The sequence below is a fragment of the Myotis lucifugus genome, unplaced genomic scaffold (genome assembly GCF_000147115.1).
Source record: "Myotis lucifugus unplaced genomic scaffold, Myoluc2.0 scaffold_420, whole genome shotgun sequence".
Lineage (NCBI taxonomy): Eukaryota > Metazoa > Chordata > Mammalia > Chiroptera > Vespertilionidae > Myotis > Myotis lucifugus.
In genome coordinates, this window is record NW_005871468.1 from 723,952 (window position 1) to 740,316 (window position 16,365).

General features: G+C 47.1%; 1 protein-coding gene across 1 annotated transcript in view; it reads right to left on the reverse strand.

Annotated features, from left to right (window-relative positions):
- The window catches only part of MYH10 (myosin heavy chain 10), a 129,134-nt gene that overhangs the window by 38,662 nt on the left and 74,107 nt on the right, over window positions 1–16,365 (reverse strand). Inside the window, exons 12-14 of the mRNA XM_023743952.1 lie at window positions 15,430–15,603; window positions 11,100–11,273; window positions 10,740–10,854 (exon numbers count right to left, since the gene is read on the reverse strand). Coding sequence (XP_023599720.1) covers window positions 10,740–10,854; window positions 11,100–11,273; window positions 15,430–15,603 — 463 coding nt within the window. The remainder of the gene's footprint in view (window positions 1–10,739; window positions 10,855–11,099; window positions 11,274–15,429; window positions 15,604–16,365) is intronic.

The window sequence follows — 16,365 nt, forward strand, 5'->3', positions numbered from 1 at the left end:
TCTGTCCGTGTGTAATGACTAACAAAGAAAGTTCTGAAAGAATAAAGCTAAATGCGTATCTTTCCCTCACTGAAAGATCCACTTTCTCCTACCGCTTACAAGGACATGGTCCAAGGAGTCGCGTAACAGTGATGGGAACTCGCTCAAGAGGCAGAAGCACTGCACCCTGAGCGTGATCTGGAGCCCAGCCCCCCAACTCCTCCAGCCTCAGCGTCCCCTCTGTGGTGTGACCTGCCCTACAGGCGCCTGTGAAACACTCAGGTGCTCAATGAAGGAGCCTCCCTGGCATTTCCCACACACGCCGAAGCTCCAGCTGTGCAGACCGGGTGCATTTTCTGAAAGACGCAGGTCCTCGAGTCTCCGTCCTGCTCTCTCTGCTTGCAGCCTGGCAGTTCCTCACCTGGTGCTTCTCAGGCTCCAGATCCTATCTGCCTCCAGACTAAATAGGCTCCTCCCTCCTCCAGGCTTCAACTCCCCACGGCCAGATCCCTGGGGCACCTCCCTCTACTCTGTGTATCTCCTCGCGGGGCTGGGCTTCCCCAGGGACGTCTGTCCAGCGTCTAACACATGCAGGGCCCAGGGAGCCCTTTCCTGCTGTCGCTGCAGCCCTCTGACCACCGGCTTAGACAACACCTCAAACAAGGAAAGAGGAGGCGCGGTGTTCACTGTGCGGGGAACTCCACACACTGGCCCCCAGTTCCCTGAGCTGCTCTTTACACGCGTGACAGCGGTCACAGTGCTGTCCCCAGCAGGAGTCGCTTTGACACTAACAACCCCAAAACACTCATAATGAACTAGTTTTCAAATTTATTTTATTTATTTTTAAAATATATTTTTTATTGATTTCAGAGAGACAGGGAGAGGGAGAGAGAGACAGAAACATCAATGAAGAGAAAGAATCATTGCTCGGCTGCCTTCTGCACACCCCCCACTGTGGATTGAGCCCGCAACCCGGGCATGTGCCCTTGACCAGAACTGAACCTGGGACCCTTCAGTCCGCAGGCTGATGCTCTGTCCACTGAACAAACTGGCTAGGGCTCAAATTTATTTTTAATAAAGGTATCCAAAGCTAAACATTCAGCATGCTTTGGACTTTCAGTTCTTTTTTTTCCCTTAATTCAAAAATTTAAAATCAGGGTTAGCTTCCACCAATGAACAAATTTATGTTGTAAGAGAGACACTTTGGGAACTGCATTAAATGACTTGGGCCACACTAATAAAATACAATTTCACTAAACAATCAAGACCTATAAAAAACTCCATTTTACAAAGACATTTTCTTGTTGAAAATGGTTAGAGCAGGAATCAGAGAAAGGCAGAAAATGAGGAAGACACGATTCTAGCAGCTCCTTGAAATGAGCATCTCTGCTCCTTCTAAGACCTTCACAGCCACTAAAACAAAATCTCCACGTGCAGAGCCCAAGGTTTCTGGTCTCCATTGATCCTCTTGCTACAAACTCTCCTCCCCGAGGTGCCAGGAGAGCCTGGCCAGGCTGCGCGTGGGCACGGTAATTCGCCAGCTGGCTGCCCAGTAGCCTGAAAAGATTTCAAAGTATTTTCACAGACAATTTATTACTCTAAAAGCTTACTTGGACAGTGAGAAGTGAGATGAGCTCCACAGAGCTGCCATCTGTAAGGGCATATTTATTATTTAAGAGAAGAAAAATGCAATTTGTAATCATCTATCTCATAAAACTGCATGAATAATTTTTTAATGATAAAAGAATGACACTGTCTAGTGCCAGAACGCTTAACCGGCCCTTCTTCTAGGGGACAACCTCAGGAGACGAGAGGCACGTGAGATTTTCAGGTTCTTCCAGTCTGTGCACGGGCCAAACACTGGTGTCGCTACATTTAATTTTAATTATTTAGGCCAGCGCTTTAGAAACTCACTGCAGTTAATACGGCTAAAAACAAAGGGGAGAAACTTATTTTAATGTTAGTTTAATAGCCAGATGGTAATAAATTAGAACCCTATCAGGTACTCCCGCAAAAGGCCTCGGGCACCTGGCACTGTTACATGCCTCGGGCTAGGCATGCGCATGTTCTCAATGCTCATTTAAACAAATTGAGACAATTCCACACTGATGTACACTGAAATGATACTAACAGTTAAAAACAAATTCAGACACAGATATGTAATTGCTATGACTTCTCAGCAACGATCCTAACATCAATTAGTATACCTTCATAATATCCCTAACATCAGTTAGTACACCTTCATAATATACCTCCACTTGTTATATCCCCAGTAATAAATTTACAGTGGCTACATAAGTTATTTTACAGTATTTGGGAATTTTTAGGAAAACTGCAGGAAGTCCAGAGGGTGACAGCACTGCTCCTTCTCCCAGCACCAGTGCAAGCTGAACTTGAATTTGCCTCCTCTACCTGCCTCCTCTGTACTTCCCACCCCCGCAGAAGCCAAAGCTGCTGGGCCAGTGGTGGGCAAACTCATTAGTCAACAGAGCCAAATATCAACAGTACAACGATTGAAATTTCTTTTGAGAGCCAAATTTCTTAAACTATATAGGTAGATACATTGTTATTAACTTAATTAGGGTACTCCTAAGGCTTAGGAAGAGCCACACTCAAGGGGCCAAAGAGCCACATGTGGCTCACGAGTGCAGTTTGCCGACCACGGTGCTGGGCAAACAGGAAGCCCATTCATCCTGCAGAGCTCCTACCGCACTTCTCTGTGTCTCCCCTGGGCAGGGCCCGTGCGCTTAACGCATCGCACTGGGCAGCAGAGCAGGGCTGCTGACCAGCCTGGCCTCGGGGCACCATGAGTAAAAGCGGACTTGCATTAAGTACTAGCCAAGGAGGTAGACGCTAATCGATTTCTGTTTTGCACCATTCCAACTGCACCAGCACAGGGCGCACCAGCCACTGCAGCAGCTGCGGAGGCAGCGGCAAGTGCAGTGCCAGACGCCAGGCATTCGGGCACTTCCCGTGTGCCAGGCGCAGGCTCAGGTTGCCTCGTCTGATACAGGAGCCCTGAGAACTAAGTGTCACTGTCCCCATTTGACCTCAGGAACTCCAGCTGCAGTCCCCAAGGCTGTTTCTCCTGGAGCTCCCAACTCCTATTGAGACTCCAGGTAAAACATGGAGGAGGAGACCACACTGCAACAATGAAACCTTCGTCTACTGAAGGGATGACAACTGAAATAAGCACTAAACCATGTGAAAGCACTAAACCGCAGCTCCTAAAATGGCACTAAAAATAGGTTTATGACCAACGGACATAATAATCTACAAGGAGATTACACAATTATCATTTTATCAGTCATGCTACCTGAATCTAAGTAGAACTTCCTGGTTTGCCTGGTGTAGCTCAGTGGTTGATCATCGACATATGAACCAGGAGGTCACGGTTCGATTCCCAGTCAGGGCACATGCCTGGGTTGCTGGCTTGATCCCCAGGAGGGGGCGTACAGGAGGCAGCTGACCAATGATTCTCTCTCATCATTAATGTTTCTCTCTCTCCCTCTCCCTTCCTCTCTGAAATCAATAAAAATATATTTTAAAAAAGGAAGACTGGTTCAAAGTTTTGGAAGTCAGAACTTCATCATTTCTTAGTGTGAACCACGGCTAAAGTAAAGCCTTTCCCCCGAATGACAAGGAGGCAGGCAAGAACTCGGTGACATCAGAAGATGAAGGAAGACCCCAAAGAGTGTGTGACACTGAGGAAGCCCTCCTATAGCAGTGACCAGCCCCTCCTTGGTGGTTCTGTCTCAACTGCTGCTACTGTATTGCAAGTCCTGCTTCTATGAAGGACCGAAAGGAGCGAGGGACGTCTCTACCGATAATTAACATTTGCTGCATGTACTTCTCACATTTTCTCTGGCGGCACCTTTCAGATGTCAGCTGCCACCCAGCACCGGCGAGTGATCAGAGAAACTGAGCTGGTCCTACTCTGGAGGCTGCAGGTACGACCCGCGGGGGAGCTCACGCTGTCCCTCCAGCACAGCCAGGCTCAGAACTAAACTCAGAGGCCCTATCGCAGACCCTGTGAATCTGAGAACCCTGCCCACAGCTCTGAGGTCGCCATCCCTCTCTGCTGGTTTACTGTGCTTGCATCTTCCATGACTAGCTATCTCAGAGGTCCAGACTTCCAAAGTATCTTATAATTGGAGGAAAACAGTCCTTTGCTTGGTGGCACAAACTTGTAGGGCTCCTCATCTTGTCTCTAGGGAATCTGCTCCTCTCTCTTCTGCACTGGTCCCTGATGCGTCTGGAAACCCCTCTTTATCCCAGGCTCTCATCTTCATCCTCAAAAGTCTTCAGTCCTCCGTAATGCCGTTTTCCTAACAGTATGAACGTTCTTTGTGGTTTCTTAGAGAGATGCTCACTGCATGGTAGCATGTCAGAGGCCATCACAATTTGGATCCCTAGGAACCCCGTCATCACTGTCTTCCGAGAAATCATGGAAAATGCTAAAGCCTCACATTTTCATTTCAAACCTGTTATCGGGGGTTCGAATCCATAAACACAGATTGAGGAGAAAAACGCTTTGCTGTAGAAACACGATACACAACTTCAAGACCTCATTTAGCTGTGGGGGAAGGAGGCCCTCTAAGGAGAGGCAGAGACAGAGACCCTGGATACTTGTTTCAGCTGCGTAACTCAAACATAGGACACCTCGCGCGTGAGAAAACTGCACATTTCAGGTGAGAATATGCCAAGGTGAGAATGTGGGGAGGTGAGTGAGCTTACTCCCCGCCAGAATGATGCCAGCGAAGTGGCTCTATCCCTGTCCTGTGGGCACAGAGAACACCTGGTCCACAGGAAGAGCATGTGCACTGTAGGGGAGCAGAGGCCCAGCGGGCAAAGCTGCTGTGCATGAAAGTGGGCGTGGAGTCCCCACACACCCACCAGCCCCCTCCCTCAGGTGCCACCTTTGAGCCAAGTGCTGAGGAAACGACGGTGAGCACAAACAGGCACTGCCCCGGCTCCCAAAGAGCTCACACCTGGAATTCTCTTTAAATATTAGGAATCCCAAAGATGAAAGGAAACGGATTTAGAGAGGGCACTCCAGCTTGGGAGGAAGCCCAGAAGATCAAGCACTAACCTTTTAACAAAGCACAAGTCTCAGGCAGGCCACAGCTGACAACTACCTCCTGGCTCTCTTCCTCCCCCACGTCCTCAACTTGGTCAGGACCCCCCAAGGCCCAGGCTGAGGGAGGACTTCTTCCTCTGCAGTTCTGTGGAATATCCATTCCAACTCATGGAATCATCTTTGGCATGATACCCCCACTCCCCTCCGAAGATTGCAATCTACTTTTTTCATCAACTAGAATTGATGGCAGGAATCTGGACTTGGATAAAAATGGGCACATTCCTTCAACATAGTTTCTAAAAACCTTTTGGGTATAGATCTCAGCATTATGTTCTAAAAAGTATAAAGGAAATTTTATAAGATGAATTTGACTGTATTTTTTAATTTCACTACATGTAACATCACTAAATAACTGAAAGGCTGGGTAATATTCATTTTATATTGTGCTTTTGGGGGACCTCTAGCATGGTTAGGCTGTATTTTAAAACAGGGCTAAGGATTCAGACCACAAGGCCCATCTGGAGCTCAATTTCACATTCAAGGTACAAATTCTACCACCGATGCACTCTATCTTAGTCTCGCCTTGCAAATATCAAGCCTGGTGGACAGTTTCACTATCTCCAGTTCAAAAGAAGCCAACTAGCTAGCTACGCACATAAATCTCAAACAAGAGGTATAACGATGAGACCAACACCTGTGAGATAAATATGCACTTATTTGTTCATAAATGTTAATGACTTACAGAAAAAACTCCTCTTTGGAATTTCTTAGAGTTGAAAACTTAACGGTAACTCAGAGACAAAGAAGACATTACTAGCAGATCAATTCCTAACCATTCCCTTGGAGGGCTGTGTATCAAAACGGCACTACTGGAAAAGGTAGTGACATACCTTTTCTATGCAGTGCTGCAGGTGCTATGCATAAAATAAGAAGCGATGTGTAGGCAGTAGCAATTGAATTGTTTATGCACTCAAACAGTTGCCTTGAAGTAGAATAATACTGAGCATGAAATGAAAGGTTCATGCAGGTCTATGAGCGAAACAAAAACAGAAACCAGCCGCATCCCTCTACCCTGCCCGCCCGGCCGCCCTGCCAGCCCCCCGCAAGTTCTTCCTGTGGGCTTAGGACCCTTCCGTTTTGGAAGACCTACAGGCTTTATACATTCACCTGGTGGCTCATGAAGACCAGAAACACTGTCATAGAAAGAAGCTCTCTGAATATTCTGAATCTCTAAAGCAGAGAAACAGCAAAAACAGGACAGAAGAGCAAATACACAAACACTTCAGTTAGTGTGAAAGACATTCGACATCACAAGTAAACTTTGAAATCGGGTACGAGAGTCGCTAGTCCTGGGAAGATCCCATGCAAACATTACTCATTAGGGAATCTGCACATTTGGACAAAGTTCTTTATAAAATAGACTTAATCTGAATGAAAATGCCTATTCCCCACTCCAGGTGTGAGCATTTTATCACACAGTGTTAAATGACCACCCCGCGTAAATGCAGGATGAAATGTTAAGAGTAATAAGGTACTACTCGAGTTGTCCTTCATAAAATCATCTTGCAATTAGCTCATTAGGACAAGGGGCAGTAAGTTACATTCTGATAAGTGTACGCATTAGTAACTTTTACTGTCAAAAATTTACACTGCTGTGCAACTTTACTTCCAATACAGATTCTGGAAATATAATTTACTCCAAATACACATTACTAATACATAGGTAATTACCATTAAGAAAAACAAAATTCAAGTTCTGCTTAGCAAAATGTTAAAAATAACTTCAAATCATAAGTAAGATGACACTTGATACCCCGAGGCACATTTACATAAGAAATGCAATCTTTGTTTTTTTTGGTCTATAAGCCCCCGAAATGTGTTGAGAAGTCCCGTGCAGCTGGGAGAGAGATCCCCAAACATCTCTTAGCAGAAAGTAGGGCACTATGAGTCTCTAGGGCAGGGCTGCCACCAAAAGTCTTATTTCTCCGGGTTTGGCCTTGAGAAAAATCTTTAACACCCTAACACAAAGTCTATTTTAATACATAGTGTTTTCTAGTCAAGATATTGCACCTTCATAGGAAACTATTCATACAACACATATTCATACATTTTTGGTCCACTTATTATTTTCTGCTTTTGCCTTTATGTGGCTGTAACAATAGAAAAAATAGAAAAATACATGTTTTTCCAGGGCTCTTTTCTTTTCCTGGAGAAAAAGCTACCCTTATCCCAAGAGATCTCTACACCCAGAGTGAGCAGCGACGAATTCTCCACCTTCGCACACCCTCTTCCAACTCCTGGGCCTGCCCTGACTTTCTGGATGAAACTCAGTCCTGCTGCTCCCCCTACCGCTCCCTTGACAGTGGGCGACCTCTGAGATCCTGGCTCTCAGATCACACTGAATAACTGTCCACTACGCTGATGAACGACAGGCCTTCCTACAGCAGCAGCTCATGAGGAGAGCAGACTCGGGGAATATTCCAGAGCGGATGCCAGCACATCCAAGTCAGATCCGGGGCTGGTGAGACTGCCAGCAGCCCATTCTGACAAAAGGGACCATGTGTGCGCCCAAGCGCCTATCTGCAGAAAGGCAAGGGTCACAGCGGGGCTGTGCGGGCTGTGGGTCCGAGCTGTGGACTAAATCCAGACGCACAGGCCTCGGGCCAGGACTGAAGGAGCTCAGCAAGGCTGCAAGTGTTTTCTCTCAGCGTTTCTGGAACCGAGTAAGTTCTTCGTGGCTATGGAAAGCACAAAAAGCCAGGGGAGCTCTGGCCGCTGTTGCTCAGTGGTTAGAGCACCAGCCTGTGAACTACGGGCTGCGGGTTCCATCCCCTGGTCAGGGGCATGTACTTTGGTTGCAGGTTCAATCCCCAGCCCTGGGAGGCAACCAATCACTGTGTCTCTCTCGAGTTTATGCTTCTCTCTCCCCCTTCTACTCTCTCTAAAAAAATAAAAATAAAAAACAATGGAAAAAATATCCATGGATAAGGATTAAAAAAAAAAAAGGCAGGGAGCACGCTCTAGACACGGCCCTGCCCACAAGGCACATCACCTGTGACATGGATCACTGAGCCCCCACCTCCACCCTTGCCGGCCAAACCTTATTTTCTTGCAATTTCTGACCCACTGCTGCCAGAGGCTCTCCCACATCTGGGAGGCGAGACAAGACTGGCTCTGTCCCAGGCTGCATCTGCATATCCTGCGTTTCCCACTGGATTACCAGCTCCTGGGGCCGGGCCGCGTCTTTCCTCATTCCCCCAAGACTCTCCCAGGTGATAACCATGGTGCACACGGTTACACACGTGCGTTTGTTATATGAATGGTCAGGTGCTCACTAGGTGTTCCCCACAATATCATTTTCGGTTAAGAAACTACAAAATAAGAGTCAAAGTGGTTCACAATCTCAGAACCAGTATGTAACTCAGGACCCACTTTCTTTACTATTGTCATTAATTTCCCAAATACCTGCTTCTTTTTTCCTTCAAAATGAAGAGAAAATCGGATTTTGAGGCTTCAGGAAAGTAAAAACGCCAGTTTCCTCTGTTCCTTTCTTCCTGTTCATTCCATGCCCACTTTGAGGTTCTTCCCCACTAATCCCACCAGCCAAACACTGCGTTTACTTCAGGCCACACGTCTCACCTGCCCTGGCTCACAACCTACGGGAGCTACTTATTCAGTGGAGTCAAGTCCACTGAGACCGGCAATCAGGCCTCTACATGGTCTGCTCTCAACCTGTGACCCGGCCTCGTTCCCTGCCCGCACCCTTGGCCCCAGCCCCACTCTAACGCCCAAAGGCACCACACGTCCTGAGCTGCGATTCCCTCACTTCCATCCTCTGATCACTCACTCTACCTGCTCGGCCCCCTTCTCCCATGCCAACTTCACTTCCGAAACGCTCCGCTCCCCTGGTGAGCTAGCTCAATGCAATCCTGCTCATGCTCAATGTTTAAGGCCTGATCATGACACGGAGGCTCACATATTAGTTCTGAGAACTGCCCGGCACTTAGCACTATTTGGTAAACGTCAGTTTTCTTTATTTATTCAACAAATCATTCTCCTTCAAGGACAAGGAAAACTGTCTCCTCCTTCATGGCATCCCCTTCACACAGCATCACCAGATACGTCTGGTCCTCAGACCTCCGCCTACTCATCCCACCCCGTTCCTGTGCACTGAGATGGAAGGAGGGCCGGGAGGAGGGGCCACGGGACGCCGGCCCACGGCATGCCCAGTACAGTCACAGCGGGACTGACTCCTAACAGAACACGAGTGTCCAGGCGGGCAGCTCTGCTCCTCTCCTCTCTCTGCGGCCTTTCCCACGTGCAGTTCCAGCTCCAGTGCTGGGTTTCCTAGCACCGTGGACGCGCTGTTTAGCACAACTGGAGCTCACAGTCCCGGTTCTAGTTCCTCATCTTCCATCTAACATTTCACAGCAGCAGGCTTGGGAGTCCCTCAGCGATGGCACTGCGAATACCACGTTAGTCTCTGCTCTCAGCCCTCACGCAGCACCCTTGGCTGACCGGTCACAGCAAGCACCAGGGAACATGCAACATCGGTTAAAGACTTTCATCCAAAGGCATCAAGATCAAAAGCTTCCGTGTTACGCGTTGGGAACCTAATCTGTTTTCCGAGTCCCGCCTTTTAGTCTGTCCCAGGCACTGCTGCCCCAGGACTCGTGCATGCATGTGTGCAGCGCGCCAGCCCTCGGGCTCCTCGCATCTCGGGCGGATGTACGTGATCATTCCTGACTAGATCACCTTTGGTACGGTTATCTTCCCCTGCTCACTTTCTCTGCATTCACTCTGCTCTTCCCACCTCTTTCCTTTTGCCCAAACTGCCTACATCCTTCTTTCTGTTTCTTTCTCTCTGCCTCTGAGAAGACAGCATCACAAGCTCTTGATTTGCTACAGGGAAAGCAGAGGTGAGCCAGGTTCCTGAACAGGATGGCCTCAGGGTCAAGGCCTAGCCAGGGGCAGGTCCAGGGCTAAGGTCCTGCATGACCTGAGGCCAAGCACAGAGGTGGGACACAGTCAGGATGAGATGCAGGAGGGAGAGCTAAGCTCTAGAAGATACGGTGCCCACTGCATAGGTACACAGAGGTGTGCTGTACTAGCAACTTTCTAGTCTATGACACAACATCGCCAAGACCTTCCCTGAGGTTCATGTAAAGAAAAGCACTCAGGACTGATGGGAACAGAAACTGGTCTACACACAGGGGATCTGAGTGTGCTCACCAGCCCCTGTGTGTGTGTGTGTGTGTGTGTGTGTGTGTGTGTGAGAGAGAGAGAGAGAGAGAGAGAGAGAGAGAGAGAGGCTGGCAGTGGCTAGGATGCATGACCTGCGTGTGGCACAGAGAAAATGCACAGGGCTTCTCAGGTTTCATGTCCCCTAGCCCTTGGATTATAGTCTAACTAGGCCAGGGTGGCCCGAGGATATGCAGCTCTTTCTGGCTCTGAGCCTAGAAGGTTCCCACACTCCCCACAGCATCTGACCAAGAGGGCAGATGTCTTGTGACCCAAGTATTCTCAAAGTGGGTAAATCCCGAGATAATGGCAGCCCTGCTCTAGGGAAAGAGGTTTACAGTAAAATATATGTGCACATAGATATGTAAGAGAACCACAGGCAATCCTTCATCGTAAACGACTCTGGCCAACCTGAGTGACGAGCGTAAGGCGTGCTCACCATCCTTCCAGAGCTCGGCCACAAATCTGTCCGAGGACTGGTGCAGCAGCGTGGCCACGTTGTCGTTCAGGGGGTCCATGTTCTTCATCAGCCACTCGTCCGCCTTGTAGTCCACCTGGCCCGCCCGGAGCCGAACGAGGCGAGACGGAAAAACAAACAAAACCCAGAAACAGTTAGCCTTACCCACAGACGTTCACAGAGCAACCTAAGGAGTGGGTTGTCTTAAAGGCCCTCAATTGCAATGCACACTATATTTAGGGATTTACAAATGTTTATCGGCACCTTTCTTATAAACTCCATCACATGTAGCAAAGTTGCAAACAGTACTTTTACCAGGTAATCCAGTTCTCCAGCTCTTACCTTCCCTGCATAGTGTATGATGCAAAAGTCAGCTTTGTCTTTCAGCTGCCGGGGTTTCTGGAACTTGGAGTGGGAACCTTGCTCTTGAACTAGTTTTTCAACAAAGGTTTTATCTGTGGCTTTCGGGAACCAGCACTCCTCATCCAAAAGGGCAAGCACACCGGGAGGGTTGGCCTGATAACGAGAGGCAACGAGAATGGCGAGTTTGCATGTCATACCATCGGGTCTGATCCAGACCACGGACACCAACTGCTGGGATAGGAGGCCATGTCCAGACCAACCCTAGGCCCCAAGCACCCGGGTCTCCGAGTGCTAAGTAAGTACAGGGGAGACAGCGGGTGAGTCACTTTCTCATAAACACACACGTGTAAACTGTAGGTAAACGAATTCCAAGCAGATAGTCCCCCAAACGCAGCAAATAAGACACCACAAAGGAGCGAGGAGGTGGAGAGATGAAACCGAATGTTCATAGTCAGTGACTGGATGGATAAGTTATTCAAAACCCCCACTAGGTGGGATGCTTCAGACATTTTATATCCTAATCCATTTTTCTGGTTAAGTAACAATGAAATAAAATGTACTGCTTCACACTTGGTGAAATATTTTAAACTATTATTAAGTAGAGTAGAGATGGAAGGTGATGAAATAATTTATCAGTTACTTTATATATTTGTTTCAACAAACATTTGAGAGCCTATTTTATTTCACACAACCAATTCCCTGAAAAGAGACATAGAAACATAAAGTAGGTTAGTGTGGCCAGGGACTGGGGGAGGGGAGCAGGGAGCACCTGCTAACGGGAGGGAGTTTCTTTCAGGGATTATGAACATGTGGAATCAGACAATGGTAATGGCTACACAACTTTGTGAATATACTGAAACTCACTAAACTGTATATTTTATTATTATTTATTTATTTAATTGTTTAAGGTATTACAAATAGTAGTATATATGTCTCTCTTTTTTCCCCCCCAATGACCTCCCCACGGCCTCCCCTCCGCCCCTCCGCCCCGCACTTGCCCTCATCCCCTTGCCCCCAGTGTCTTGTGTCTGTTGGTTGTGCTTATATGCGTGTCTACAAGTCCTTCGGTTGATCTCTTATCCCCCCCAACCCTCCCCTACCTTCCCACTGTAGTTTGACAGTCTGTTCGATGCTTCTTTGCCTCTGTCTATTTTTGTTCAATAGTTTGTAATGTTCTTTATTATCCATAAATGAGTGTAAAGAATTGTATACTTTAAAAGAGTGAGTTTTAGGGTCTGTGCCTACAGCTTGCCATTCTCTGGGAGCTCAAAATTCAGTGGCCTGACTTCTTTCTTGGAGGAAGGTGGGGTTCTCGGTGGTCTATTTTATAGCTTCTGGATCAGCATTCATTGCCACTCTGCAAATACAGCAACTTGTGATCCAAGACTGAATGCCTCAATTCCAGGGCCTATCAGTTTCCTGAATAAATCTCTAGGATCAGTTTTCTTCAACTCACAAGGCCTTTCTATTTACTCGGGAAGAGAAGGCTGTGTACAAATATTGCTTAAAGAGTAACTAGTGGGGGGGCCAGGCCGCCCCTCCCACGGCGCGACCGCTCACCCACCCCTCCGGCCCCCAGCGACGGGGCACGGGGTGGGGGGTGGGGGGTGGGCGGACTGTCCCCAGTGCGCCCCGGGCGTGAGCCGTCGGGCAAAAAATAAAATAAAATAAAATAAAGAGTAACTAGAGGCTACAGTTAAATGTGAGTGAAATACTGTAATAACAGGGACAGGGGCAGGTGGCAGCAGAAGCTGAGACCCCTCTGCAGTGATCCCAGACTGAGCCCTCCCTCCACGCTGCTAAGCCCGCGTCCTCTCCCTGAAAGAACTACATGAAAGAACTTTCCGAGCAGCTAAAAAAAGACTGTGATCAAAGAGACCGGGATCTCTAACTTCTGAAATAGGATCCCGAATATAATGTAATCTTTTCTAAATGACTCAGTGACAGCATAATTATGAATATCCGTTATGGTGTCTCCTTGTTATTTTTCCTGCGTCATCCTTCAACGTCAAGTTCACTGTTAGCACTTCTTTTAATTGGAGCTGTAAGTATGAGAGACCATTTCCTGCCTAAGGCCAGAGGCACTCTCAAAGGTTTGTAAGCAGCTTTCTGAACTTAGAGGCTCACCCACTGCCCTCCACCCCACCCAACTACCCCCCGCCGGGTGGGGCTGGGTTTGTGAGAGAGGAGGCAAAGACTGGCCCGTAGCTTTCGAGGTATTTATTTTCCTTCTGGAAAATGTTCTCACTCTTCATTTTGAAAGAACCATCAATAGCATCATTATCCCATATTGTACAGGCCATAGTTAAATTTCCTACTGTTATAAAATCTTTGTGTTTCTATGGATAAGTGGAAAAAGGTAATCCTAAAGAACAATGGACTTAAAGAGTGAGTCAGCATTCAATCCCAAACTACCTCCTTCCCCTTTCTGAGCCGCCTCTCCTTTAAGTTGGGACCAGTCAGGCAAGAAATAAAACGGTACATTCTAAAGTCTTTTGGGGAAGAGCCTAGAGATGCCAGTACAAAAAGTAAGGAGGAAAGAGGAAGGAGGAAGGAGGAAGGAAGGAAGGGGTAGAGGGAGGGAGCAGGAAAGGAGTGAGGAAAAAAGGAAGAATTCATTCTGCTCACTGTCCTTAAGTATCTAGACAAAGCTGGCATATCCTCCCCATGCCAATAGCTTCTGAACACCCTGACTGGACAATTTTCCTAAAATCCCACTATCCTCCCAATTTCTGGAATGTGGCCCTTGGAACGCTCTCCCACTGCCCTCCTGGTCTCCAAATTCAGAGCGTCACTGACCAGGAACCACTACCCAGGGAACTACCACCATGTTCTGTTCTGTTCTGTTCTCTGGCTTTAAGATCAGGTCCCCTAGGACCAGGGCCATGCCATCTACTCCCCACAACCCCACAGCACCCCAATCTTCTTATTTCCAGGCTGTAATAGAGGAGTTAATAAAATTTTGTGGCCTTGATCTTATCCTAATCTAATAATAGTCAACAAAACAACTGAAAGTGCAGATACATAGTTAATACTTTCTTAACACATAAAGCTTCCAGTGTTACAGATACACATAAGCGAGCATCTCAAATCATATGATTGCTGATAATATCAATATTAAATGTTCGATTCCCTTATTTATATAAATTCCCAAACAATTTTTTGGGCAACAAAACTGTAAGGAAATAGAGTCACACGTCTGTGTGGAGACTGGAAGTTACTATGAGTAATGCCTTCGATGTTACTCCTAAACAATGCTGCAGGGTACACAGAGCAGAGTCCTCCCAAGTGCAGTAATTTGAGAATTGGGCCCCAAACAAGCGGCTGCAGTGCCTTGAAAGGTAAAATGATCTCTCATGTATGAGCCAAGGAAAACGATGTTCCTTCCCTTAAACCCAAACTTCTAATGCTCGACAAGTACGTCTCTAACAGGGTGCGGTCCTCTAGGCTCCTGTTCCTCGTTTGGAACCAGGTACTGAGCATCCAGGCTTAGGCACTGGTCCTCCAACCCCTCAAACACGGGAACACGGGTGCAGACTGAGTAGCACAAGGAGAACTGCTCCACGGCCTAGAGCGCCTCACAGAACACACCTCGTGGGAACACACCTACTGAACCAGCTTAGACCTTGACCTAAATGACTGGTATCGGTGCTTAATTGCGCTTTAGTTTTCCTAGGGTTTGGTAGTTAGCAAAGTAAAATAAGCAAAGCCACTACCTTGCTGTAGCTTCCAGGGAATACACAGCCCAATCAACATTCATTTGGGATCACACAGTTCCATTCGAGAATTATACATGTTCCATTATTTCTACATGATACCGAACCAAAAGAAAATGGTCTAAGATTGCTATAAAAATATACCTGCGTCAACCTTAAAAATAAAAACTTCTAATTAAAAACATCTGTCAGAATAAAAACATCCTTGTACTTATCAGGATAAACTTTAGTTATCTGAAAAATAGACTTACACGCCATGTCTTAGTTTTGCCCAAATGAAGTGCCCTGTATTGCCTAGGAGGCGAGTCAGGTGGAGCCCTCCACCCTCCCGAGGTGCAGAGGGTTGGAGGTAAACGTGACTGCCACCACCATCGTGGCACCTGCAGTCTGGGAAGGTGCCAAAGAGGGGTCTGAATGGCATGCTACTTACTTTTTCAATAGGTACTTTATCACAGTATCCCCTTCCTAGAACATTTAGGTTAGAAAATTAACACTGAGCAGACAGGATAATTCACATGGATCAGATTAAGCCAAGAAAAACTCAAGGCACCGCCCGCAGCAGCTCTGACAGCCAACAGCAGGGAAACACTCACAGGCCTCTCTATCAGGTCGATGCACGGCTGCAGGTCGAGCCCGAAGTCGATGAAGTTCCACTCGATGCCCTCGCGCTGGTACTCCTCCTGCTCCAGGATGAACATGGTGTGGTTGAACAGCTGCTGCAGCTTCTCGTTCGTGTAGTTGATGCACAGCTGCTCGAAGGAGTTCAGCTGCCAAGGTTGAAAGAACGGGTTTCCAAACATGGGGAGGGGACAGAAAAGCAGAAATAGTAATTCAGTTATCAAACAATTCATTAAGGTCAATTAGGTGTCAACTATATCATTGCTTATAGCTAATGATCTGAACCGAGGGGGTCTCTCTCCATCTCTCTCTCTCACACACACACACATACACACACACTACATATATATACATTACTGAACTGCTACAATGAGAAAATAATAAACTCAGTATGCTAACTGCATAATCTACAAATAAAACAAAGCTTATTAGTGAATGGTTAATGAGTATAAATTATGAAATAAATGAGAAAGAGAAGAAGAAAAACAAAGAGACGTGAGAAGGCAAAGGAAAGCAAGCACCACTCCGTAAGCTCTGAGGGGTCTAGAGAATGGACGTGGTGCGGTCCCATCTACTCTTCACTCAGCTGCCAGCTCAGAGGGAGCTCAGAAAGAACTAATGTGTACTTCACAGGGATGTTGTTGAGATCCTAGCCAGGCCTGACAAGCAAAATGCACTCAACCCAGTGTGAGGCTCCAGGCTGCTTCCCTAGGAATCCCTTATCAAGTGTCTGACCTTCGCCAATACTAAGAGTGACACTGCATTGCTCTCAGGAAGTGAACTTGAGCATCTTTGCATAAGTTACAGACATTTGTTTCCTTCTCTGCGATCTCTGCCTGTTTTTCTATTTTGCTGTTGATGGGATGAATGACCAAATGGATGAATTAATAGGCACAATATTCTTAAAGCAA